Source organism: Schistocerca cancellata, chromosome 6 (assembly GCF_023864275.1).
Source record: "Schistocerca cancellata isolate TAMUIC-IGC-003103 chromosome 6, iqSchCanc2.1, whole genome shotgun sequence".
NCBI lineage: Eukaryota > Metazoa > Arthropoda > Insecta > Orthoptera > Acrididae > Schistocerca > Schistocerca cancellata.
In genome coordinates this window covers 677,110,813-677,137,353 of record NC_064631.1, presented here as the reverse complement: position 1 = coordinate 677,137,353, position 26,541 = coordinate 677,110,813, and the positions used below count along the sequence as shown (strand labels likewise).

Sequence of the window (26,541 nt, the reverse complement as noted above, 5' to 3'; positions counted from 1 at the left end):
ACACAGTTCCTTTGACTGTTCAGAGATGTCACTAAACCGCCCAAAGATGTAAACAACCATGCATGAGCAGCGCTTATTAGACGCAGGGGATCCAACAGCCGATCAGTACCAGTCATTCCACCAGGAAGAAGGTAATTGGCTCGTGTTGTCTGAAGTTCAACCATGCGTAGACAGTTAATACTGCAGTTCGATCGCGTCCACATTGTTACTTTGTGCCAGAAAGGGCTCTCAGCAAGGGAAGTGTCCAGGCATCTCGGAGTGAACCAAATCGATGTTGTTCAAACGTGGAGGAGACATAGAGAGACAGGAACTGTCAGTGACATGCCCAATGGCTACTACTGCAGTGGGTGACTGCTACCTATGGATTATGGCTCGGAGGAACCCTGACAGCAATGCCACGGTGTTGAATAATGCTTTTCGTGCAGCCACAGGACGTCGTGTTATGACTCAAACTGTGTGCAATAGCCTGCATGATGCGTAATTTCACTCCCGACGTCCATGACAAAGTCCATCTTTGCAACCATGACACCATGCAGCGTGGTACAGATGGGCCCAACAATATGCCGAATGGACCGCTCAGGATTGGCATCATGTTCTAACATTCTAAAGACTTAAAGTGTGAATGTGAATCTGCATTATATCGGATTATTCCCCAAAACCACCTTCCACTTCTTTATGTGGTGACTTAAACTTGGAACTTGCAGCCACTCTTCTTTACTGGCTAGCCGGCTGCTGGAAACCCTCTTGACTTCTTCTCCGTCGACTAACGCTAGGTACAGGGATTTTTAGGTTCTTTCTACTTAATGAAATAAGTAGACATACAAACTTTACTTTTTGTCAATTAACGATGTATTTGACCTCCATACACAATAAAACTCACACTTTCCACATAAATATGTAACTTCCTGTAAGTTTTTTGTACAGCAGAACGTCAGAAACAAATTGGGTTACAATTAAAAGAAAGTTGGCTTAGATACCATAACTTCTCTTAACATGAATCAGAAAATAAGTCTTGCCTATGGCAACGTTATGTCAAGAGTTTTTAAGAGTTCTTTTTCAACTGTCCTTGTTTTAATAACAGTAGTCAATGACACAATAAGCACAGAGCTGCATATAAACTCCATGGTTCTTCTTACACATTCACTAAACCATTTATGGATTGCCCAAGAGGTACTTGTTGGTGCCATTCGTCCGCTGTTTCTACTCTCTTCCCGTGACTGATTTTAAATCTGCACACACAAACATGTGACGTGCAGAAGGTAGGATTCTACCACCCTCACTCATATCCAGAATATCGTGTGTTTGAGACGGTAGAAGGCTGAGTGGTTCCAGAATTTACACAGAAATTCTCGAATCACTACAAAGTTCTCTTCACCGATGAGTGTCGAATATGCCTTCAACCAGACAATCGTCGGAGACGTGTTTGCAGGCAACCTGGTCAGGCTGAACGCCTTAGACACACTGTCCAGCGAGTGCACCAAAGTGGAGATTACCTGCTGTTTTGGGGTGGCATTATGTGGGGCTGACGTATACCGCTGGTGGTCATGGAAGGCACCATAATGGCTGTACAATATGTAAATACCATCCTTCAACCGATAGTGCAGCCATATCGGAAGCATATTGGCAAGGCATTCGTCTCCATGGATGACAATTCGTGCCCCCATTGTGCGTATCTTGTGAATGACTTCCTTTAGGATAACGACATGCTTCTACTAAAGTGGTCAGCAAGCTCTCCAGACATGAACTCTGTTGAACATGCCTGGGGTAGATTGAAAAGGGCTGTTTATGAACGATGTGACCCATCAACCGCTCTGACGGATCTACGCTGAATCGCCGTTGAGGGATGGGACAGTCTGGACCAACAGTGCATTGATGAACTTGTGGATAGTATGCCGTGAGGAATACAGGCATGCATCAGTGCAAGAGGACGTGCTACTGGGTCTTAGAGGTACCGGTGTGTACAGCATTCTGGACCACCACCTCTGAAGGTCTCGCTGTATGGTGGTGCAACATGCAATGTGTGGTTTTCATGAGCAATAAAACGGGCGGAAATGATGTTTATGTTGATCTCTTTTTCCAATTTTCTGTACAGGTTCCGGAGCTCTCGGAACCGAGGTGATGGAAAACTTTATTTGATGTGTGTATTTTCATTTCTGATGATGTCTGTATGGTAAGAATGATGTGATGAGTTCTATTTGAGAGGAAGTCTTCAGTTCACATATCTGTCTCGGTATTCTATAAGCAAGTATTTTGTTTACCTTGTGACTGTATGAATGTGTACTGAACACTTGCCAGATGGCAATAAACACAGAATCAACCTGGTCCCTACTATTTAAAGCCTTCTGGATTTTATGAATGAACTGAGCAAGCTGAGTTTTACATCATCATTGAACATCAAAACTGTGATTTCTGTTGTGCCTGAAATATCAGTGAGTTATTGTTAATATCTGAGAGTGTGAACCATTGAGAAGTTTCTTGCCAAACAGAGAATCCTTTATTAGTGGAAAGCTTAGAGTTGTAGAAGTGTACATGAGGAAGTGACTGTCATGTCAAGAAGACAAATCTTCAAGAAGACACAGTCACAAACAGAAGATGATACAAACAGTAGCTTTGAAAGACACAGGTCCATTTACCTTGGAAAACAGAAGAAGGTTTTGTATGGGCAAGACAGTTCTAAGATTAAGTCACAAAGCTGTCAGAAAAGTGGATTGAGACAGCAGCACAGGACAAAATGGAAATCAAGAAATACGTCAGTATTTCGTTCTTTATCACACATGCAAACTTTTTTTTCCCCTTATTCATTCATGTCTTAGATATAACAGCATTTATGTAGTTGTCATGCATAAGAATATATTAAGCAAGTTCAGGGGCAATGAACATTGTTTTGTTGATGTCTTTCTTGTAGTTTATACCTGAAACCTAGTTTATACTACACACTTTTTCTGATATTTGAACGAATACCAAACTCTTCTGCAATCAAAACAGTAACATATTCTCTTTTTGTTCGGGAAGTATTTCCTGTATATAAATGAGAATTTTATACAATAATATGTAAGTTGCTGCTTTTGGAAAAGGATTTACTTTCCCAGCTATACTTAGTAACTGCTGTTCACCCACTAATACTTGTTTATTGTTTATCAGACACATTCATTAATCTTCACTGGAGCTTTCTTCCTGTACTAATAATTTGACAAACAGCATTTTCTTATGTTATAGCCCTGTATTGAATGAGTGATGTGTAATATAATTCTTTGTATCTTCCGTTTTAGGGTCGTATGATTGTACTGGACTTACAGTCTGAACTCAGTCCACATTACGAAGAACTGGATTCGTATTTTGGTCAGCCATTTATTTGGTGCATGCTGCATAATTTTGGTGGCACCCTGGGTCTCTATGGTGCTATTGAAAATGTTAACCGTGTAAGTAACAATGATGGCCAGTACCTTTTAAAAAGCAACTGGGTGATTAGAAATCAGTAGCATTATTTTGTGCGTTATTTTGTGCAATATTTTGTAATTTTAATAACTATGTCTTATCACATTATGATGAGATTCTTAGATCATATTCACCATGGGAATTTATTTGGATTTAAACTGCTGTATTCATCTACCTGCATTAGCCGATTATACATTCCATCTTAATTGTGCAGAACAGAACTTTTCCACATGCAAAAGTCCTCTTCTTAGTATTTCACAGTTGCTGTGACTGTGAAACGAGACAGTGTAGTTGTTAAGGTATTAGTCATGAGTTCAGGATTAGCAAGGTTTGAAACACCATCTGGCTTGATTTAGATGATGTAGTTTTCCTGAATCATTTGGGAAAAATACTGGAGTGGTTTCTTTAATGTGGCTATGGCTAAATTGCCTCATCCCTGTCCATTTGAGTTAATACCCCCTGTGTGATGAACTTGACATTAATGAGGTATTAAAATTTAATTTTTCTGCAATAATCAGTGGATAAGTAGTAGAAATATTTCATTAATCTGTTGATAACCTGCATGGGTTATTAAAATAACAAACGTTATAAAGAAATGAAATTATCTGAATGATAATATGTAAACGTGGATAGCCTGGTCCCCACATAATACAAGAGGTATGAAGAAGAAATGGAAAATTGCTTAACTTTCAGACTTCTTAAGAAAGCACCCCCCCCCCCCCCCCCCCTCACACACACACACACACACACACACACACACACACACACACACACACGTCACTGTTGTCGAGGGATGACAATATTGCTCTCTCTCTCTCTCTCTCTCTCTCTCTCTCTCTCTCTCAGTTTTTTGGTAATTGTCTCTATTTAATAAGTATTTGGTGGGCAAGATTACAGTAGTCTCTCTCTCTCTCTCTTCTGGCACATTATACAGCTTCTGGCATGTTCTGCAGCTTTTCATCCTTCACCATGTGGTTCTCGTTGTTGAGTTTGATCAACCATTCCTCTTCCAAATTTTGCAGTAGTGTGGATCATGCAGGAAAGTTCACCCAATGAAATTTACATTTCCAGCTTTGTGCTTTTCTATCTTTGCCAGCTGCCTTTCTGGCAAAAATGATACACCCAAAACCCAACACGGTAGACATCCTGTTGGAGGGGTGGAGGGATGGTTGCATGGTGGTAGCCCCCCCAAACCACGGAAGTATCGGACTATTGGTGCCTGTGCTGAAAACTCCCTATTTATGCCAAGAAGTATGTGTCTGTCGTTGCTGGGGCATGGGGAATCCGGGCAATGCTCCAGATAGCCATTGCTGTGGCAGGTTGGTGCCCGTGGGGGTAATCGGTGGTACCAAGGTGGATGACTTTGAAATGAATTGGCTTAAACTTTATTCTGTTGATGGCCACATGGCCCCAGCAATCTCTTTGGAAGGAAAGGATTAATACAATGTGGAGAGATATGATTCCACAATGTTTCCTTCCCTGGGTGCGCTGTGGGATGAACATAGAACCAAGAAATGGGGAGAAATACTCCCAGCAATACTTAGTTTTCAGCGTTGCAGGCCTTTGATAAGATATGTGACATTCTTATAACTATCACTCTCCATAACAGTCTCAATGGGGCATAGGGTATCGTTTCCCACTGTGACCTCCTTTTACAGACCAGTTACAAGTTACATGCCAATTTGGAATGATGGGGTGCGCATTTTCCCCATTGTGTCCAGAGAAGGTCAAGGGACAGTAGGGTTGACACTGGGGCCTTCATCGCCACCTTTGAAGATGACTCGTTGCCTGAAAATGTCAAGGTGATGATGTTGGGATGCACTGTGAAATCATATTTTCCCCTTTCCATGTGGTGCTTCAAGTGCATGAGATTTGAGCATATGTCTTTGAGTTGCAATGCCAGCCCCATCTGTAGACATTGTAGATGTCAGTTGCACTCAAACGCTCCTGTTATCCCTCTCCCTGTCTGTGTCAGCCATGCAGAACACCGTTCCCCCTCTTCAGCAGACTGCACCATATTCCAAAGAGAAAAGAAAATACAAGCATACAAGACTCTTGAGCAACTTGTGTACCAGGAAGCCAAGAAGAAATACAGTTGTTAGCATCCTGTACATACGACAATGATGTTTGCTACAGCTATGATGACATCATCCTCTCTAACAAGAGTACCCTTTCCCTTTGCTTCTTCTATGCTGAGCCCTCAAGGCTGCTCGACTAGACTCAGTTTGAAGCCATTTTGACTATTTTTCAACCGTGACTGTCTCAAGAAATATGTAAAGGTTTTTTTAATTTACCGCTACCAGTCACAAACTTTGTCAACTATTGTATTACTTATTTATTTAGCAACATGTTTCGAGGGAATACCTTATCTTCAGGCTAAATGGCGTTACAAAAACTATTTTACAATAAGGTCATACAGAACAAAGATGTTGTTGTTGTGGTCTTCAGTCCTGAGACTGGTTTGATGCAGCTCTCCATGCTACTCTATCCTGTGCAAGCTTTTTCATCTCCCAGTACCTACTGCAACCTACATCCTTCTGAATCTGCTTAGTGTATTCATCTCTTGGTCTCCCTCTACGATACAGAACAAAGATAACTACAGCATTTATGAAAAGACTATGTAACATCAGTATGACCTTATTGTAAAATTATTTTTGTAATGTCATTTAGCCTGAATATGAGGAATTCCCTTGAAACATGTCACTAAATAAATAAGTAGTACAATTGTTGACAAAGTTAGTGAGTGGTAGCAGTAATTTAAAAACCTTTACATAGACTTAGTTTCCTGGAGGTTGGGAGCTGGCCTCCTATTGTTTCCCCCACACGCACTTTGGGATCGTTGACTCCCCATGCACAGGAGACTTCAATCCCCAACCCCCAGCCGGAGAAGAAACACCCTTCTCTGGCATCCCTCATCAGGGAGGGGTCCCTCAGGACACTCCCAAGATTCTGCTGATACGGAATTGGGTACCAGCCAGTGGCTGAAGGAGCCACGGGTTGCTGGTCATAGGGCTTCGTTTTCCTATTCTGTCCCTGAAACCATGGCAAACAGTTCCTCATGGATGTCAAAATCATCCAAGGAGAAAAGGTACAAAATGGAGACATCCAAGATGAAGGAGGTTCTGATAGTTCCTATGCCACTGGGCTCCGGGGCAGAGTTCGGGGTGACTCCTGTGGCACTGGATTCCCCTGCACAACCTGCTTCAGAACTGATGTGTGTTGATGCCATATCCTCACAACTGTGGTTGCAGGCGAGCCTGGAGCATGACCTGCCTCCTTGGTCCCCTCACATTCTCACAGGATACAAATAGTGTGATCCCCCAGTAGAACTGTAGTGATTTTATCCAACACCAGGCTAAGCTGTGACATGTTCACTTCTGTGTTTCCTCTGCTTTCTGCATTGACCTCCAGGAAACTTGGTTCCCAGTGATGCAAACATCTACCATCAGTAGCTATTGAATTTGTATGTACATCCTGGACTCTGTCTATGGCAAATGCATGTCACTTGATACAAATTTGAGGCTGTGGCTGTTTGTGTGAAGGTGTCTGAATTTTACTGTCTGTTATGGGTATTTCCCTCCTGATGGTGAGGTGTCTCAGAACACGGTTGTCTGCAGTGATTTCTCAACTCCAGTCTGCAGTGATTTCTCAACACCACCCACACTTTCTCAATTTGGGTGATGTCAGTGCCCACAATGCTTTGTGAGATGGGACTACGGCCACTGGCTGTTCCAAAGCTATTGAAACTATGTTCCCAGAGCTTGATATTTGTCTACATCTACATACATACTCCACAACCCACCATATGGCACTTGTCGGGGCGTATCCTGTACCACTCTAGTCATTTTCTGTCCTGTTCCACTTGCAAATGTAGCAACGGAAAAACAACTATCTGTATGCCTCTGTGTGAGCCCTAACTTCTTGTGTCTTATCTTCATAGTCCTTACCTTATATGTTTGTTGGCAGCAGTAGACTTGTTCTGTAGTCAACTCTAAATGCCAGTTCTCTAAATTTTCTGAATAGTGTTCCTGGGAAAGAATATTGTCTTCCCACTAGGGATTCCCATTTGAGTTTCAGATGTATGTCCGTAACACTTGCGTGTTGTTTGAATCTGCTGGTAATAAATTTAGCCCCTGAATTGCTCCAGTGTCTTCCTTTAATCTGACCTGGTACGGATTCCAAGCATTCAAGCCATACTCAAGAATAGGTCACCCTGGTGTCCTGTATGCAGTGTCCTTTACAGGTGAACCACACTTTCCCAAAATTCTCCCAGTAAACCTAACTTGACTATTTGCCTTGTCTACCACAATCTTCATGTGCTCATTGCATTTCATATCACTTGGTAACATTGTGCCCAGATATTTAAAGGATATGACTGTGTCAAGCTGGACACTTTTGATGCTGTATTGAAACATTATAGGTTTGGTTTTCCTTCTCATCTGCTTTAACTTACATGTTTCTGCATTTAGAGGTAGCTGCTGTTTCACTAGACAATTTGTCTAAGTCATCTTATATACAATATAATAGAAGGAAACATTCCACGTGGGAAAAATTATATATAAAAACAAAGATGAGGTGACTTACCGAACGAAAGCGTTGGCAGGTCGATAGACACACAAACAAACACAAACATACACACAAAATTCAAGCTTTCGCAACAAACTGTTGCCTCATCAGGAAAGAGGGAAGGAGAGGGGAAGACGAAAGGAAGTGGGTTTTAAGGGAGAGGGTAAGGAGTCATTCCAATCCCGGGAGCGGAAAGACTTACCTTAGGGGGAAAAAAGGACAGGTATACACTCGCACACATGCACATATCCATCCACACATACAGACACAAGCAGACATATTTAAAGACGTCTTTAAATATGTCTGCTTGTGTCTGTATGTGTGGATGGATATGTGCGTGTGTGCGAGTGTATACCTGTCCTTTTTTCCCCCTAAGGTAAGTCTTTCCGCTCCCGGGATTGGAATGACTCCTTACCCTCTCCCTTAAAACCCACTTCCTTTCGTCTTCCCCTCTCCTTCCCTCTTTCCTGATGAGGCAACAGTTTGTTGCGAAAGCTTGAATTTTGTGTGTACGTTTGTGTTTGTTTGTGTGTCTATCGACCTGCCAGCGCTTTCGTTCGGTAAGTCACCTCATCTTTGTTTTTATATATAATCATCTTATATACAGTTACAGTCATTCAACTTCAACACTTTACTGTACACCACAGCATCATAAGAAAACAACCACAGATCGATGCCCACCCTGTCCGCCAGATCATTTATGTATCTAGAAAATAATAGCAGTCCTATCACACTTCCCTGAGGCACTCCTGATGGCACCCTTGTCTCAGATGAACACTCACCATTGTGGGCAATGTACTGGGTTCTATTACAGGGTGTATATGACCCAGGACAACTGGGAGATCCGCGAAAAACTGGGAACTTTTTCATCAAGGAGAAAACCGGGAAAAACACAGGATTTTTTTAGAATTCTGGGAATTTTTCATTGTTTTAGTTTTATGTTAAATTTTTGTAATTTTGGCTGGTAAGAACCGATACTCTAACAAAGAATGTTACTGTATCCTGCTACTGCAGAATAATACTAGAACAATAAAACGTAAACGAGAGAAAAAAACGAAAATAACTTAAATTGCAAAGGAAATGTGCCATTTACAACAATGACACACAGTGTTCATGCAAGCATCTGCCAATAGCAAAATGTGTCAAAGACTTTAGGAAGACTATGAAATGCAATAACAACAAATTGCCTCTGATGAGTGTGAAGTCACAGCTGTTTATATCAGATTCATTTTAGCAGTTACGAGCGGGCTCATGTGCATGTGCAATTGAGTCACATTTGAATAGTAGTTTCTCATGCTTCTGGCTACAGGAAGGTGGCTGTTGGCTGTGCAAGCAGTCACAGCAAGCAGCTAGAGAGCTACCGGGAGAAGGGGGTGCAAAATTCATATTCTCGAGGGAAAAAATGGTCTATCGGTTATTCATATGATTTTGAAAAGCATACCTGTTGGTTTTTGAACATTTTTGAACACATTTTAAGTTGATTTCTGAATGAATCATAAGTTGATTTTTGAATGCGTGCATACTGTACATGATGTCTCTTGGGAGAATCCTCATCGCATCTAGAAATAAACTTTCCACAGACAAAAGGGGATGCGGCTATACGAGCTGAGTGGAATAAAGCCGAACGGATTAATGCCAATCGTTGTCTTATTATGTGGTTGATTGGGTTTGCGAATGACCAGTGTTGTTAAAATTACTAGCAAAATCCATATATTCAGACTACCAGAATGGAAATAAATGACTAACAGGAATAACAGGTGAGAAAGATTACGTATTATCTTCTCGGTGTATCCAAGAAAATGAAATTTTCACAGAAAATTTTTGGCCATATCGCTACACAAGTAAGGGCCAGTTGTACAGTCCCTGGCTAGCAGCCGCTTAAGTTCTATTCTGGAAGTAACATGGAAAACGTGTCTACGGACATTTAAAACGCCTAACCGGAGAATACTCGCGGGATAACTAAACCTGTGATTCTGGCAGAGTTAGTGAAGTTAATCGGCAAACAAATTTTGACAATGGCAGGAATAGCTACAGTATTGATGATTACAAGATTGTTTGTTAGAACGAGGAAGGAGAAGAAATGAGGACATCACACAAATTATGGAAGAATAAGACGATTCCAAATTTATATAAAAAGGCCTAATAGGCATTTGATATTGGTACTTCGTGAATTATATTCTGTCGTGTCATAAAAATGATCATTTGTGCCAAAACAGTCTCGTTTATTTGGCGTGTGTTACAAAATTTCTGCAATATTAGAAAGGCCTATTTTATTTTATTTAGCAGACAGTGACAAAATAGACGTAATCAGATCGAGAAACCATACCAGTCTTGGGTATTATTTGTATTAATAGCTTTTTCTGTATTAGATAACGACATTTCGATTTTTCATGTAGCAAAATGTTTGACGAACTTTGATGAGGTAATAGATTCTTTCGCAGAAAGGAAAGCACGCCATGTAAAGCTGTAACAAGCTTAGAGAGAAAAAAATGCTAGGAACTAACGATTGAAGAAATGTGAAACAAACACTAACAAAGAGATAGAGGGGCTGGCCAGTACTTACCTCAGCTCAGTACAGCCGATAGATACACAAAAAACAGAACCGAAAATTTACGTTCCTAGCTTTCGGAATAAATGTTCCTTCATCAGGGAGGAGAGAGGGGATAGAAAGGGAAGAAGGGAAAGTGGATTTAGTTACTCACAACCCAGGTTATGAAGCAACAGGGAAAGGAAAAGGAAAACAGGGAGGGTAGCAAGGATGGAGGCATGGTTGTCAGAGGGAAGCCAAAGATATTCTACTGTAAGTACTGTGCCAGCTTCAAACCAAAGAGGATGCATACAGAAGTAAAGAGGTATATAGTATAAAGATGAACACAACTATGTAGGATGAAAAGATGCGTGAATGGCTAAAGAGGAAAGGGAAAGAGGAGAAGACTGAAGAGTAAATGGGAGTGAGGTTGTTTAACGTAGGTTCAGTCCAGGGGGATGGCGGGATGAAAGGATGTGTTGGAGTGCAAGTTCCCATCTCCGCAGTTCAGAGGGACTGGTGTTGGGTGGGAGAAGCCAAATGGCACATACGGTGTAGCAGGTTCCGAGGTCCCTAGAATAATGCTGGAGGGCGTACTCCGCTACTGGGTATTGGACATCTCCTAGGCGGACAGTTCGTCTGTGTCCGTTCATGCCCTCAGCCAGTTTAGTTGTTGTCATACCGATGTAAAAGGCTGTGCAGTGCAGGCATGTCAGCTGATAAATGACATGTGTAGTTTCACATGTGGCCCTGCCTTGAATTGTGTATGTTTTACCAGTAGCGGGGCTGGAGTAGGTGGTTGTGGGGGGCTGCATGGGGCAGGTTTTGCAGCGGGGTCGGTTACAGGGGTAGGAACCGCTGGGTAGAGAAGGTAGTCTGGGAATATTGTAGGGTTTAACAAGGATGTTACGGAGGTTAGGGGGGCGACGAAAGGCAACTCTGGGTGGTGTGGGGAGAATTTTGTCAAGGGATGATCTCATTTCAGGGGTTGACTTGAGAAAGTCATATCCCTGGCGGAGTAATTTGTTGATGTATTCGAGGCCAGGATAATATTGGGTGACAAGGGGGATGCTTCTGTGTGGTCTGGGGGTAGGAACATTGTTGTTGGACGGGGAGGAATGTATTGCCCGGGAGATCTGTTTGTGGACAAGGTCTGCAGGATAGTTGCGGGAGAGGAAAGCACTGGTCAGGTTATTGGTGTAATTGTTGAGGGATTCGTCACTGGAGCAGATACGTACTGGCCAGCCCCTCTATCTCTTTAGTGTTTGTTTCACATCTTTACATGAGATTTTCCATTAATCATTTAGATTGAAGAAATGTGTACTTTCTTGCTTGTCTCTTGTCTTTATTGGTTTTATGTATCCTATATTTAATTTTATGACACACATAACAGCAAGTTATTACCTAATAGGCAATAAAGAGTGCAGATTTTCTGAAGAGTTCTTGTTCTCATGATTGCAAATAACCCCATCTGCTATTAACTGCGAGATTTTTTTTATTTTTTATTTTATTTTATTTATTTATTTATTTATTTATTTTTTAAAGAAGGGGCAAGCTGTCAGATCGGCCGACTGGGAGCAGGAGAGGCACCACAGGACATTTCAGTTTCCACTGTCCTGAATATAGTTTGATGGCATCCATTACAAAATATACACGTTTAATTCCACAGAGCGAAATACAGTGACATGCGATAGAAGACTGCTTTATGAAGATTAGATTAGATTAGATTAATACTAGTTCCATGGATCATGAATACGATATTTCGTAATGATGTGGAACGAGTCGAATTTTCCAATACATGACATAATTAGGTTAATTTAACAACATACTTAAGTGAATATAACAACTTTATTTTTTGTGTGTTTTTTTATTTTTCTTTATTTTTAATTTTTATTTTTTTTATTTTTTAATAATTTTTTTTTCTTAATTTATATCTAAAAATTCCTCTATGGAGTAGAAGGAGTTGTCATTCAGAAATTCTTTTAATTTCTTCTTAAATACTTGTTGGTTATCTGTCAGACTTTTGATACTATTTGGTAAGTGACCAAAGACTTTAGTGCCAGTATAATTCACCACTTTCTGTGCCAAAGTTAGATTTAATCTTGAATAGTGAAGATCGTCCTTTCTCCTAGTATTGTAGTTATGCACACTGCTATTACTTTTGAATTGGGTTTGGTTGTTAATAACAAATTTCATAAGAGAGTATATATACTGAGAAGCTACTGTGAATATCCCTAGATCCTTAAATAAATGTCTGCAGGATGATCTTGGGTGGACTCCAGCTATTATTCTGATTACACGCTTTTGTGCAATAAATACTTTATTCTTCAGTGATGAATTACCCCAAAATATGATGCCATATGAAAGCAATGAGTGAAAATAGGCGTAGTAAGCTAATTTACTAAGATGTTTATCACCAAAATTTGCAATGACCCTTATTGCATAAGTAGCTGAACTCACACGTTTCAGCAGATCATCAATGTGTTTCTTCCAATTTAATCTCTCATCAATGGACATACCTAAAAATTTGGAACATTCTACCTTAGCTATATGCTTCTGATTAAGGTCTATATTTATTAATGGCGTCATACCATTCACTGTACGGAACTGTATGTACTGTGTCTTATCAAAATTCAGTGAGAGTCCGTTTACAAGGAACCACTTAGTAATTTTCTGAAAGACAGTATTGACAATTTCATCAGATAATTCTTGTTTCTCAGGTGTGATTACTATACTTGTATCATCAGCAAAGAGAACTAACTTTGCCTCTTCATGAATATAGAATGGCAAGTCATTAATATATAATAAGAACAACAAAGGACCCAAGACTGACCCTTGTGGAACCCCATTCTTGATAGTTCCCCAGTTTGAGGAATGTGCTGATCTTTGCATGTTACGAGAACTACTTATTTCAACTTTCTGCACTCTTCCAGTTAGGTACGAATTAAACCATTTGTGCACTGTCCCACTCATGCCACAATACTTGAGCTTGTCTAGCAGAATTTCATGATTTACACACTCAAAAGCCTTTGAGAGATCACAAAAAATCCCAATGGGTGGTTTTCGGTTATTCAGATCATTCAAAATTTGACTGGTGAAAGCATATATGGCATTTTCTGTTGAAAAACCTTTCTGGAAACCAAACTGACATTTTGTTAGTACTTCATTTTTACAGATATGTGAAGCTACTCTTGAATACATTACTTTCTCAAAAATTTTGGATAAAGCTGTTAGAAGGGAGATTGGACGGTAATTGTTGACATCAGATCTATCCCCCTTTTTATGCAAAGGTATAACAATAGCATATTTCAGTCTATCAGGGAAAATGCCCTGTTCCAGAGAGCTATTACACAGGTGGCTGAGAATCTTACTTATCTGTTGAGAACAAGCTTTTAGTATTTTGCTGGAAATGCCATCAATTCCATGTGAGTTTTTGCTTTTAAGCAAGTTTATTATTTTCTTAATTTCAGAGGGAGAAGTGGGTGAGATTTCAATTGTATCAAATTGCATAGGTATGGCCTCTTCCATTAACAGCCTAGCATCTTCTAATGAACACCTGGATCCTACTATATCCACAACATTTAGAAAATGTTGGCACTGCACTTTGGCACACTTGAGACCAAATAACATCTCTTACATTTCTTCGAACACATATGTTTTATATATCGGACTTTTCAGAAAGATGTGCGCTACAGGATGAACATATTTTTGAAAATTTGATTGTTTTAGTATTGACCTGGTTAGCAAATATTGTAGATCCAAAGCTGATGCGCAGAGCAGTCTGAGTTACAGTGGGTAGTCTCCACGTGACCCTTGTGTACATTTAGTGATTATTCTCGCGTCAAATGAAAACAAAACGGATATCTGTGGCCTGGAGCTATCAAGTGAATTAAAATACATTCACATAATTACAGAAGGATAAAATATTTTATTACTTTCAGATTTTATTTTATTTCCACATTTCTGACAGTCAAGCATTAATCGCCTTGCAGAACAATGAAGTTATTTTTGTCTGTCTGCGAAAGAAATTTGACTTTTATTACCGTATTTACTTGAATCTAAGCTGCACTTGAATCTAAGCCGCACCTGAAAAATGAGACTCGAAATGAAAGAAAAAAAATTTCCAGAATCTAAGCCGCACCTGAAATTTGAGACTCGAAATTCAACGGGAGAGAAAAGTTTTAGGCCGCACCTCCAAATCGAAACAAAGTTGGTCCATTGTAATGTGAGACACAAGTTTAGGTCGAATGAATGACGATACAGCTACAGTAGTTTGGTTCGAGTTGTAATCTTAACAGTTCAAGCTTTACCAGGTAGCCATTGCTATTCGTCAGGTGCTCCGTCCGTATTTATACGGGTACTCATCCTTTTTGGTGTACTTCGTCTGGTTTGAATTGATTGCTTATTTTTCTTTGATCTAATAAGTGTCGTTCTCTTTGTTATAGGTGTTTATGTCACTCTAAGCTGAAAATGCATTACTGTACTGTGACATGCATTGTTTGTCGCATTCTGATAATGAGTGTTTACGACCTGTTGCCGCTCGTGGCATGGCTTGCTTTTGTGCACACTACTGCCGCTTACAATTTTAAAAAGAGAGAGGAATCGTCTCATTAGCAAAACAATGGCAAGAGACTGTTATTTGTTGTTACTTACACTGCTGCTTTCTTTGATAATGATCAACAAGAAACAAATAATAGACAGCGTATGATAGAAGATGTTCTGAACGCGAGTTTAGCGAAAATTTTTCTCAGTTTGAAAATCTTTGCAGATGCCTCTTTAGTACATTACATTCTGCACTGAAATTAGAGTCATCTTAGATCTAAAAATCTAGTCAATTGCCGTGCTTCATTTCTGACTGTATCACTATTAGGCATAAGAATAATACGAATATAAACATGACATGATATGTATATTCTTCCACATTTGCTGTTGTCTCACTCTAGTTTCGTAGTTTATTAGACAGACAGGATTTAAATGAATTAGCAGCAAACATGAAAGAATACATGGCAAAATGTTTACATTCATATTATTCTTATGGTGAAGAGAATACTGCATGCGATTCACAATTCATAAAAGTTCCTATAAAGAACCATCTCTTCTCACGAGTAGGAAAAAATTCAGAACGTAGAGTTCACCATATTAACAAATCCCAAACAAGCAAACAGTCTTGCCAGTCGGATTTTCGTAGTACATTGAAATGCTGCTACATTCGAAGATGGACAATACGGAATTTGTATTTACTTCGTTGGATAATGTATGAAAATGCAGTGGTCGAAACTTGAGGCGGAGAAAAAAGCTCGTCTTCCACCTTTTTTTAAATTTATTTACTGATGCACAGGGTTTGGCGCCAGTATTTATCTTTGTGCCTGCAAAGCATGCCTGTGTAGTGCTACATTTATTCGATGGCAGAAGTTGGTTGTGGCGGCACCTACCAACATTTTTCAGAACTTCCGCTTACTTTGCACTCGATTCTAAGCCGCAGGCGGTTATTTGGATTACAAAAACCGGAAAAAAAGTGCGGCTTGGATTCGAGCAAATACGGGACCTTTTCCCAGAGGCAGTCAATGTATTTGAAACGAAATGCTTAATTCCACAGTACTGGCTAGTTTCAACTTTTCGCTGACTTTCAAGTGCACGTTTTCATCTGCTCCAAGAAAATTTGCATCCTGAAAACCACACTGAAAAGCTTAATATCAGGTCGAGGTCTACTTCATTGGGAATCTGGACATACGAATGCGCACTTTAAGTATGCACTTTAAATGTGCACATTTTAGTATGGTTTACGAAATTCCGATGCTCTTGGAGTATCCTTTGATGTCTTGTTTCTTTTATGACATAATGTATGATCTTTCAATGCTTTACACGTACGTACATACGGGCTTCCTACGTCATGGTAGCTGCACAAGTGCAGTGTCGCACGTTACCTGTGCTCTCTATGGCAACTGCTGAAATGAACCTATTTCTAACAGGTTGCGGGAAAATATTGCGAATGGTGGTTTGAAAACCGTTACTTTCAAAGTAAATATCCTTTTACATAAGTTGAACTATGTGCGAGAATGTACAATGAATTTCTTAAATCACAGAGTGTTTGACTCTCATTCAAATATGAACTCTTTGATGAAAAACCATTTAGAAGAATTTTGAACCCTGAAGATCAGACATTTACGTCATCACTAAAAATTTTACTGGCACATTTGTGTGATATATCTTAAAGTGTAACATGCACAAAAAAGATCAACATTATATACGAAAGCCTAGCTTCTCTTGGAGCTTATTAACCTTGGAGACCAGTGTTATATTTGAAAGCTTTGCTTTTCTTGTAGCAACACTATATATACTAATTTAAACTATTAACTTTCATTGTTGTGTGTTCGTGCTACTTAACAGTGATGTTGCTGTTGGCTGACTACATCACGTGTCCTATGCTCTGGAATATCCATTGTCATCAGCTGGCGAGATCACGTAAAGTGCCTCACAATATCGATTTCAATGATTCGTAAAGTAACATGCAGTTTTTGGTGGAATTCCAATGTATTCTATCGTAAGATGAAAATATGCAGCGTACATGTTGCTGCACATCAAAGATATCCAAAACGCGTCCATTTCCCTGGGTTTCGTTTTCTAAAGTGTTGGAAAATTCTACGCCCGTGTAAAAAACCATAACCATTCAAAGAAGTTTTGCAGTTCCGAGGGAAAATATACTGTCACTTAACATGGAAAAAATATGTTTTCACCCGGGAGAAAGTGTATTTTTAACTGGGAAATCCGAGAATTTTTTGTCCTTGTCCACATATACACCCTGTATTACTTAAGAAGCCTTCAAGCCACTTGCATACCTGGGAACCTATTGCATATGCTTGTAGCTTCACTAACAGGCTGCAGTGGGGCACTGTTTCAAATGCTTTCTGGAAATCTAGAAATATGGAATAACTTTCATCCATAATTTGGAGTGTATCATGCGAGAAAAGGATGAGCTGAGTTTTGCACAAGCAATGCTTTCTTATTACATTCGAACTGAGAACACGTTCAAGGATTCTGCAGCGAACTAATGTTAGGCATATTGATTCGTAATTTTGTGGATATGTTATTTTACCCTTCTTGTACACAGAAGTCACCTGTGCTTTTTTCCAGCCACTTGGGTCTTAGTGCTGTATGAGAGACTGGTTATAAATGCAAGCTAAGTAAGGTACCACTGCTGTAGAGTACTCTTTGTAAAATCGAATTGGGAGTCCATATGGACCTGGTGACTTATTTGTTTTCAACTCTTTCAGCTGTTTCTCTGCACCAGGGGTGGTTATTAATACATCGTCCATACAGGAGTATGTTCAATGGTCAAATGATATTACATTTGTAAGATTCTCCTGTGTGAACGATGTCTTATATGTGAAGTTTAAAACTTCTGCTCTCATTTTGCCGTCTTCAACTGCCACACCAGACTGGTCAATGAGTGACTGGATGTAAGCCTTAGACCTGGTTAGCGATTTTACATAGGACCAGAATTTTCTCAGGTTCTTGGCCAGATCTTTTGCTGAGATATGACAGTGGTAGTTGTTGTATGCTCTGTGCATAGATCTTTTTAGAGACGCCCGAAAGTCTACTAACCTTTGTCTCTCGATTACTGCTGGTCCGACACACTTTGTTGTGGCATATGGATCTTATTTGGCCACTTACCTTTCCATTTGCAGCTCTTGTCCTCTTCCCTCCATCCATTGGAGAGTCTGTGATGACCTTAGTGACAGTGATCATTTTCAGATTGTCCTGCCCCTCCCTCAATATCACTCACCTGTGTGCGAGCAGATGGGCCCACAACAATTCTGACTGGGATGCTTTTGCCTCTGCTGTCACCCTTAGCACCCCGCTATGTGGAGGTATCAATGTGGCTGCCTCGAGCACAACCACAGCCATTCTATCAGCAGCAGACTCAGCGATCCCCTTTTGCTTGGGATCCCCCAGTCAGAAGATAATATCTTGGTGGACTTCATGAATTGCCATGGCCGTTAGAGATTGCGTATGGGCTCTTCAACACCTTAAGCAACATCACTGATGAAGCACCTCATTGCTTTTAAACCACTCCGTTCCCATGTCTGCCACATAACAAAATGACAGAAACAAGATCATAGGGACCGAACAGTTTGTTACTACCATTGAGCTGCATACCCCTCCTTTGCAGGTTTGTGCAAAGGTTCGACATCTCTATGGACACCAATCCCCCCACAAGTGTACCTGGTGTCTCCCTGAATAGTGTTGTCTGTACTGACCCAGATGCTGTTGCTGAACATTTGGCTCTGTATTGTGCTTGAGCATCTGCACCTGAGATTGATTTTGTTGCACTTTGTGTCCTCAAACTGTGGGTGGAGTGAGTTCACTTACTTTTCACTGCACGTCACCTGGGAGACATATAATGCTTCATTCCATGAGTGTGAATTCCTCAGTGCCCTAGCCCCTAGCCCTTTGCCCTGACATGGCTCCAAGCCCAGACCATATCCACAACCAAATGGTCAAATACTGATTGGTGGATTGCCAACATCACGTCCTTGCCATTTTCAGCTGTATCTGGAGTGAAGATGAGTTCCTATTTCAATGGCAAGCAAGCTTGGTCATCTTGGTTCTGAAACTCATAACCACCCCCTTCAGCTATATCCCAATTCGTCTTATTAGTTGTCTCTGCAAGTTGCTTGTAAGCATTGTGAGCCAGCAGCCGTGTTGGTACCTTGAGTTGTGGGGTCTTTCAGCTCCTTCCCAGGGCAGTTTTCGCCGAGGCCATTCTATTCCTGATGATTCGGTTAGTGTGGAGTCCGCTATCTGGTCAGCTTTTGCTGACATCAACGCCTTATTGGCATCTTCTTTGACTTACAAAAAGCTTATGACACCACTTAGCATCATCCCTACATGGGTGGAGTCTCTGAGGCCTGCTCCTGATTTTTGTCCAGAACTTCTTGTCACACCATACATTTTGGGCTCAAGTTGGTGCTTCCCACAGGATTACCATTGGTGTAGCTGCAACTGTGGGGTCTACGGTGTCACCTTCCCTGTACGCTGATGATTTCTGCATTTACTGTTGCTCCTCAGTTGTCGATGTTCTGAACTACCAACTACAGGGTGCCATACAAAATGCACAGTTCTGGGCTGTCGCCCATAGTTTCAGTTTTTAACCACCAAGACATGTGTCACACTCTTCTGTTGACACTGTACTGTCCATTAACAACCAGAACTCTATCTTGATGACGTATTGCTCAATGTGGTGTAGTTTTATTGTTTGTTTTGGACTGGTATTTGATGCCTCAGTTGATGTAGCTTCCTCGTCCTCGCCAACCGATGTGAACATGCTGGTCTTTCTTCAAAACTTATCACTGTACCAGTAACACTAGCAGGGGTGCAGACAGCCCTATGCTTTTGTGGCATTACGAAGCTCTAATCCCGTCCTGTCTTGATTATGGGACTCTGGCATAAAGCTATGCATTGCCGTCAGATTGCGGATGCTGGACCTGGGTACCATTGTGGGGTCTGATTTCTGACATGTGCCTTTTGGACCAGCCCTCTGAACAGCATAATTCAATCCAGGTGAATGCTTGGATGGTTCCTTTGAAATGCACATGGCCAGTTTCTTCTTGTGTTCTTGTTAAATTTAAGCTTGTGCTTCATCTCTAATAATCTTGTTATTGATGGCATGCTAAACATTAATTTTTCTTTCTTCCAAAACGGTACCCTGTTTGCAACTAGGATTTATTGCCTCATGTAGTTTTCTGAGTATTTGTATCCTGTCACTGGGAAATGCCAGTGTGCGTCATGAGTCATCATGTAGATGGCTTATTTTAATGCTTTGAGCATCCAATGATGATGGTCCTGCATCAGTATTAATGTCTGTGCCAAGTGACATATGAGAGACAGAGGTACACAAGTGGCAAGTGTGGTGTTGGCTTCTGTACTGTATAGAGAGTAGATGATTCAGGATGGGAATGTTGCATGCTATTTGTTGTTGTTGTTTTATGCATTGAATTGATGAGCAGTCTTTTGCACTGTGGCACATCTATCCACTGTTACAGTCTGCAGTAGTTGATAATGACCTCTGTCATTGACATGTTGTTGGTTGTGACAGTTGATTCTGGTGATGACAGCTCTTGCCATTTCAAAGTACCCACACTACACCCTTGACACAATGTCAGCTGTTGAAGATTGAATGTTCTACGAATCCGGCACACATAATCTGGTTACGATGATATGTGATAGTATAATGCATTGTTTTTGTCCTCTTGTTGACTATCATGGGGAGGATGACATTCCACCCAGGTGACAAATTGAACTAGGTAATTTCATTTGCTGCGGTGAGAAGATAACTTTCTATCTAATACAACAGCTACTTATAATTTAACTGCTCGTAATTGTATGTGAGGATGAACTGCTACTCACCAAATGCTGGAGGACAGAAAACAGGTCAAATACATTGAAAGGAAGGAAAATTGCTCATTTTTTCACAGGAAACACAGTTCTTGTTGAATCCTGCCTTCACGTCAAATATGTGGGGTCTAGGAAGCCTGCCGTCTCAGATCGATAGACAACATTCAAACAAATCATATTAATGAGTTTTATTATGAAATGAACAATGACAATACTTAACTTTGACAATAACACAGAAGTGTCGCAAGCAAAGGGCGTCATGGAAATAAGAAATCTCTTCAGTATATACAATTCTTCAGGTGCCTAATCTTGTTGCTGCTGTAGAAGTGGGCCACGATGAGTTGGCACAGAACTTATGTCCTCTTCGCATTGAGGTTGCTGCCATTGCATTGTCATCGTGGAGAGGGGTCGGTTAGCGTGCAATTGGCTGGCATCTTCTTCACAGCCCTCTCTGCTCTTTTGTTTCGGAATGGCGTTCTGGCGCTTGACGTTATGCCAGAACAGTGCTGGGGTAGAACAGTTAAGTGCATTGAAGGACAAGGCAGGGTGCCACTACAAAGAACACAAAAGAAATAGGTGAATTCAGGGGAAATGTGGAGGATAAAGAGAAAAAGATAAAGAGGTAAGAAAAGATTCCAGTGAGTGAGCTAGAATAGATTAGAAAAGTGAGAGGCTAATATAGGCAGGAAGGTGCAGTGAGTTGGTTACAGAATAGGGAAGGGTTCAGGGGAAGGTGATTTCAGTTAGCAGTACATCAAAGAGTGTTGCAGGGAGAGTATCCATGTGGATAATTCAGAAAAGTTGATGTTAAGAAAAATTTAAGTGGCACTGGTTTCAAAGGAGCCATTTCACTCAATTACATAGTAGTGTGCAGCAGCGCACTAAGCTGGGTGTTCCAGTTGGTCCTCAGCCTCAGTCTGGCAGTAAACATTCATTATAATGGATGCTGTAAGACATGAAAGGAAGCAAGATGAAGTAAATACATTAGTAATTAGGAAAAGAACTTACCAGCATTAACAAACAAACAAATTTAACAAAAACTAGATACTTTATGGTAATGGAATGTCCTTGGTGGACTGGAAATAATGGAAGCAATAAAGTTAACAGTTCACCTTACAGTTTAGCTGTTGAGTGGTCAATAGGAACAGATGCTGTATGTGACTGAAAATATTGCTAAGATTTTGGATGATGCCCTTCTTCAGAACTAACTAGTATAAAATGAAACACACACACACACACACACACACACACACACACACACACACACACACACACACACACATTTGTATACACACACACATTTGTATACACACACATACACCTGCACAGCTACAGTGTCCCAGACAACTACAATATAGCTGAAACTGTCAGGGTGAGTTGTGAATTGTGGCTGGATAGTTCAGTCAGAAAGTTCTTGGCTTGTAAAAGAGTATGTTCTGGATTTTATTCCCAGTCACTCGCACAGTTTTAATCTGCCAGGAGGTTTTGATATTAACTTTGACCTAAAAGGACAAAAAATTATCCATATAACATGGCTGATGAAAACTGTTGTGGTTCTATGTTCTTTATTTGAGAAGATTTCCACTGTTCCTTGAACATAGCTTGTAGTGTTTCGAGAACTTCCATGTTAATTTGAGAACCACTCGGCATACCACCATCTCGAACACACAGTATTTTAAATATAAGTGTGAGAGAGCCTATTTACTGCGCAGCACCTGTCTGTGTGTGCAGGTTTGAAGTTAATCGTGAGAAAACTGTAGGCGCGGCGGTCGAACAGCACAGATAAGTGTTTGCCGGTCGCACCATGGGAACCATAGTGAAAGAACAAGGAATGTTTAAGTATTCAGTACTGTTCTGTAACTTTGGTGATTGTAGTGACAAAAGAACAATGGAGTTGAAAAAAGGCTTTTAATTAATGTTCATTTTGGACATGGAGAAGATAAGACGTGTATTGAGATTCATATTAAGAAAGGACAAGGTTATCAAGCCAACCTTACCTTATATGTAAAACTACTTTGTTTCTAAACTTTATAGACACAAAGGGACTTACTTGATAGTATTTTTTTATGTGGAGGCTGAGATCTGTAAAAGTTTGATGTTCAAATGTACGTTGTTGAGTGAAGTGAAAGAAACTGCATACACCTGCTTATTTTTATAAGTAGAAAGAGTCTTGAGAAATTCCTGCTCCTAGCAAATATACTTCGGAGAAGAAGAGAAAAGGAGGTTAGAGCAGCGAGCTAACCAGCAAGGAAAGTTGGCTGACAGTCTCAAGTAAGTCATATCATTAGAGAGTTGACGCACATACTTCACCACTTTAAGTCGTCCGAAGTGTTAGAATGTGGCGACCTGTGTCAAAGGACGGAAGAAAACAGGAATTTTGAGACGAAAACAGATAACAAGATATGTGTTGCCATAGCAACCGAGCATAACAAGACAAAAGAACCGTTTCACGGAATTGGATTCTGCCTAAAAATTCAAATGGTGAAAATTAGTAAATGCAAAGAAAGGGAAGATGTGAGAAAGTAATAACGTTAAAAGGACAGAGAGATCTCAACATATTAGACTAAGAAGAGATACATCGAGAACAATTCGACTAAGAAGATCTGGTGTGGGGAGTATACAGCTCTCACACATCGTGGGTACGCAGACACAGAAACCAGCATCCAATGCTGCCAGCACCAGTTGCTGTCCTCCGGTGCTGACCTGCTTCCACATCTGCTCACCGACGCCTACGTAGAAACCAACAAATGACGCCACCAGCACCAGTTGCTGTTCACCGGTGCTGGCTACACATCTGCTCACTGACACAGCCTAAACTCTATGCGGGATGAGCGTAAAACAGAACTTCATTGTTTTGGTACAAACTGGTAAGAACTGTTAAGTGAACAATATTACTGTAGTTATTCTACTCAGAGTTGAATTTTTTAAAAAAGATTATTAGGTCTAAAGTTAATAAGAATATGGATAACTTAGGACAAATGGAAAAAAACTCAGGAACCAGCTGACTTTGAGAGTCAGTAGAGAAATGCCAGACTGGTCTGAGTTAGAAAACCTAATCAAAGTTCAAAATGCTAAATTAGATACATAGAGTGCAGATTCAGTGGCTTTAAGAAAGGAACTAAATGAAGCTTCTAATGCTCAGAGTGAAACTCTGAAGAAAGAACTAGGCTCAGTAAATTCTCAGTTAAATTTGCTAAATGCCAAAGTAGAATGGCAAAGCAAAGAATTTAGTAGTTTATGCGAAAGCATGGGAGCTTTAAAGACCGAATTTGACAATTTAAATACTAAAGTAGTGGATTGGAAATTACAATTAAAGAATGAAGTAAATAACTATTTAAACCTCCATGTAAATCAACTGGTCACTGACATTAGTTAGAAACAGAATGATCAAATCCAGGGTTTGACAAAGAAATTAGAATTTGATATTGAGGAAAGATGTAATATGGTTGAATCTGAAAATAATTAATAGTTTAGGATCATTTGAAAATGTATGTAATGTTAAGTTTGATACTGTTAAGCACAGGTTGCATACTTTAGAAGAGTGTGTCAACAAGCAAGATAAGTTAATGCCAATAATCCAATCACAAATTACAGGCACTAATACATGAGTAGATAATGTAGAAAGAAACTTCAAAGAGCAACTAGTGAACTCAGACATTATAAATGTAAGTAGTTTGGAGGAACAGGTGGAGGAAATGATAGATCGAAAAGTTGCCGCGACAGTTGCCTTCGAGGATGTATCGCCTACTGTTCCTTCTGAACTTTCAGATACCCAAAAAGTTATAGATGACTTGTGGGAAGAATTCAAACTTCTCCAGGACAAAGTGGAAAAATGGACAACCTCACCTAATGTTGTGTTAACTAGTGAAGTAGTTACTGATTTACAACGGGGAGCGAATTTGGGGTTATTGAGACAATTCCCTACATTTAAGCCGGATGGGGATGTACATCCAACTCATTTTTTGAAAAGATTCAATCAAGCTTTGCCAAAGAACTGGGAAGATTCTAAGAAAATTGAATTTACTGTGGGGTACCTTTTAGGGGAAGCCTCAGAATGGGGTACTGTAAATATTGAGAACTTTTCTTCTTGGGAAGACTTCCAGAGGAAATTTAAAGAGAAATACTGTTCGGCTAGTGCATTAGAGAAGTTAATATCAGATTTTTGGGACCCAAAATATTGTAATAATATGTGGGGTACTATGAGAAAATATGTCGACTGGCATTTAACACAGGTGAAGTATTTGGATAAACCAATGGAGGAAGAGGAATTGGTTAGAATTTTAATTAGACATTTACCCATCTGTGCAAGGAAAGACATCTTGTGTAGTGGCTGGAAAATGGTTGAAGAATTGTTATCTTTTGTTGACACTCTAGATGCAATAAATAAAGACCGTAATGAAATTCTACATCAAGGGGAAAATCTGAACTACAAAAGAAGTAGTGGTAATTTATTTTAGAAAACATGAGGCTAACCTAGCTAGAGTACACCAATGCAACAGAGAAAATGGTAATGACAATTATCAAAAGAAACATCCACCTTCGACTTTAGATCCATAACTTTGCAGGAATATGTACCGAGTAGTAGTAGAACACAAAGTGGTAATGTAGTATCTTGATTCGGTAACCAACATGTGATTACTGATAATGAGAAAAACGTGGTGCGATCTGGATCCAGGGCCGGGGCCCAAGTTATAGAGATACACTAGGAGGCCTAATTAATGATAAGTATGTTAATTTCATGCACAAAATACCGACAAAGAATGGTTACTGCTGGAAGAACAAAACTTAGTTATCAACAATCCACAACCTATAATAGCAGGGACTGTGGAGACTTTTGAAGTTAACATATTTATAGACACAGGGAGCGAAGTATCACTCATATCCAGCGTATACTTTAACTCATTAAAGACTAAACAACACTTACTGCTGTTACCAGTAACTGGAGTTTACATAGTCAGTATAACAGGAACAAAAAGTAAGGTTGTGAAACACGAAACACAAGTGAATTGCAGCATTGGAAAGACATTATTTCGTCAAACACTGTTGATAGTAGAAAATTTTAATAGAGATGTTTTATTTGGTTTAGATTGGTTATTAGGATTTAAGGCATCTTAAACTTTGAGGAAGATCTTATATGTTTTGGAAAAGGGGACAGTAGATACTGGATACTGTTTGTGACAAGACTGCTACATTGGTAAACAAACAACTGAGTGGCAGTGTCTGCAATTAACAGCTACTGCACAATTGTCACCAGAGATCGATAGTGTAGGTCATGTATCACATCAAGCTGACATACAAGACAAAGTAAACGAGTCTATAATATGAACTAGTGAGCAAAAACAAGATTTATATAAAATCCTAGTGGAATATGAAGTAGTGTTTTCCTATCGTCCAGGTAATCTCAGCGACTACATATGTAAGTGTAAAATCAAAGATGACACTCCATTCTTCTGTAAGCTGTATCTAATACTGGTAAGTTTGAAAGAAGCAGTTAGGGAGGAAATCAACAAAATGATTGATAACAATATAATAGAACGTAGCTCCAGTGTCATGAATAACTCTTTGGTCATGGTGAAAAAAGCTACAGGTGGAGTACGATTAGTGTTAGACGCATGGAC

The 26,541-nt window shown here is 40.0% G+C and overlaps 1 protein-coding gene across 5 annotated transcripts in view; it reads left to right on the top strand.

The window, feature by feature from the left end:
• Positions 1 to 26,541, top strand: part of LOC126088129 (alpha-N-acetylglucosaminidase) — a 377,251-nt gene that overhangs the window by 114,356 nt on the left and 236,354 nt on the right. For all 5 annotated transcript variants that reach the window (XM_049906245.1, XM_049906244.1, XM_049906242.1 and 2 more), the window contains exon 10: positions 3,270 to 3,419. In XM_049906245.1, coding sequence (XP_049762202.1) covers positions 3,270 to 3,419 — 150 coding nt within the window. The remainder of the gene's footprint in view (positions 1 to 3,269; positions 3,420 to 26,541) is intronic.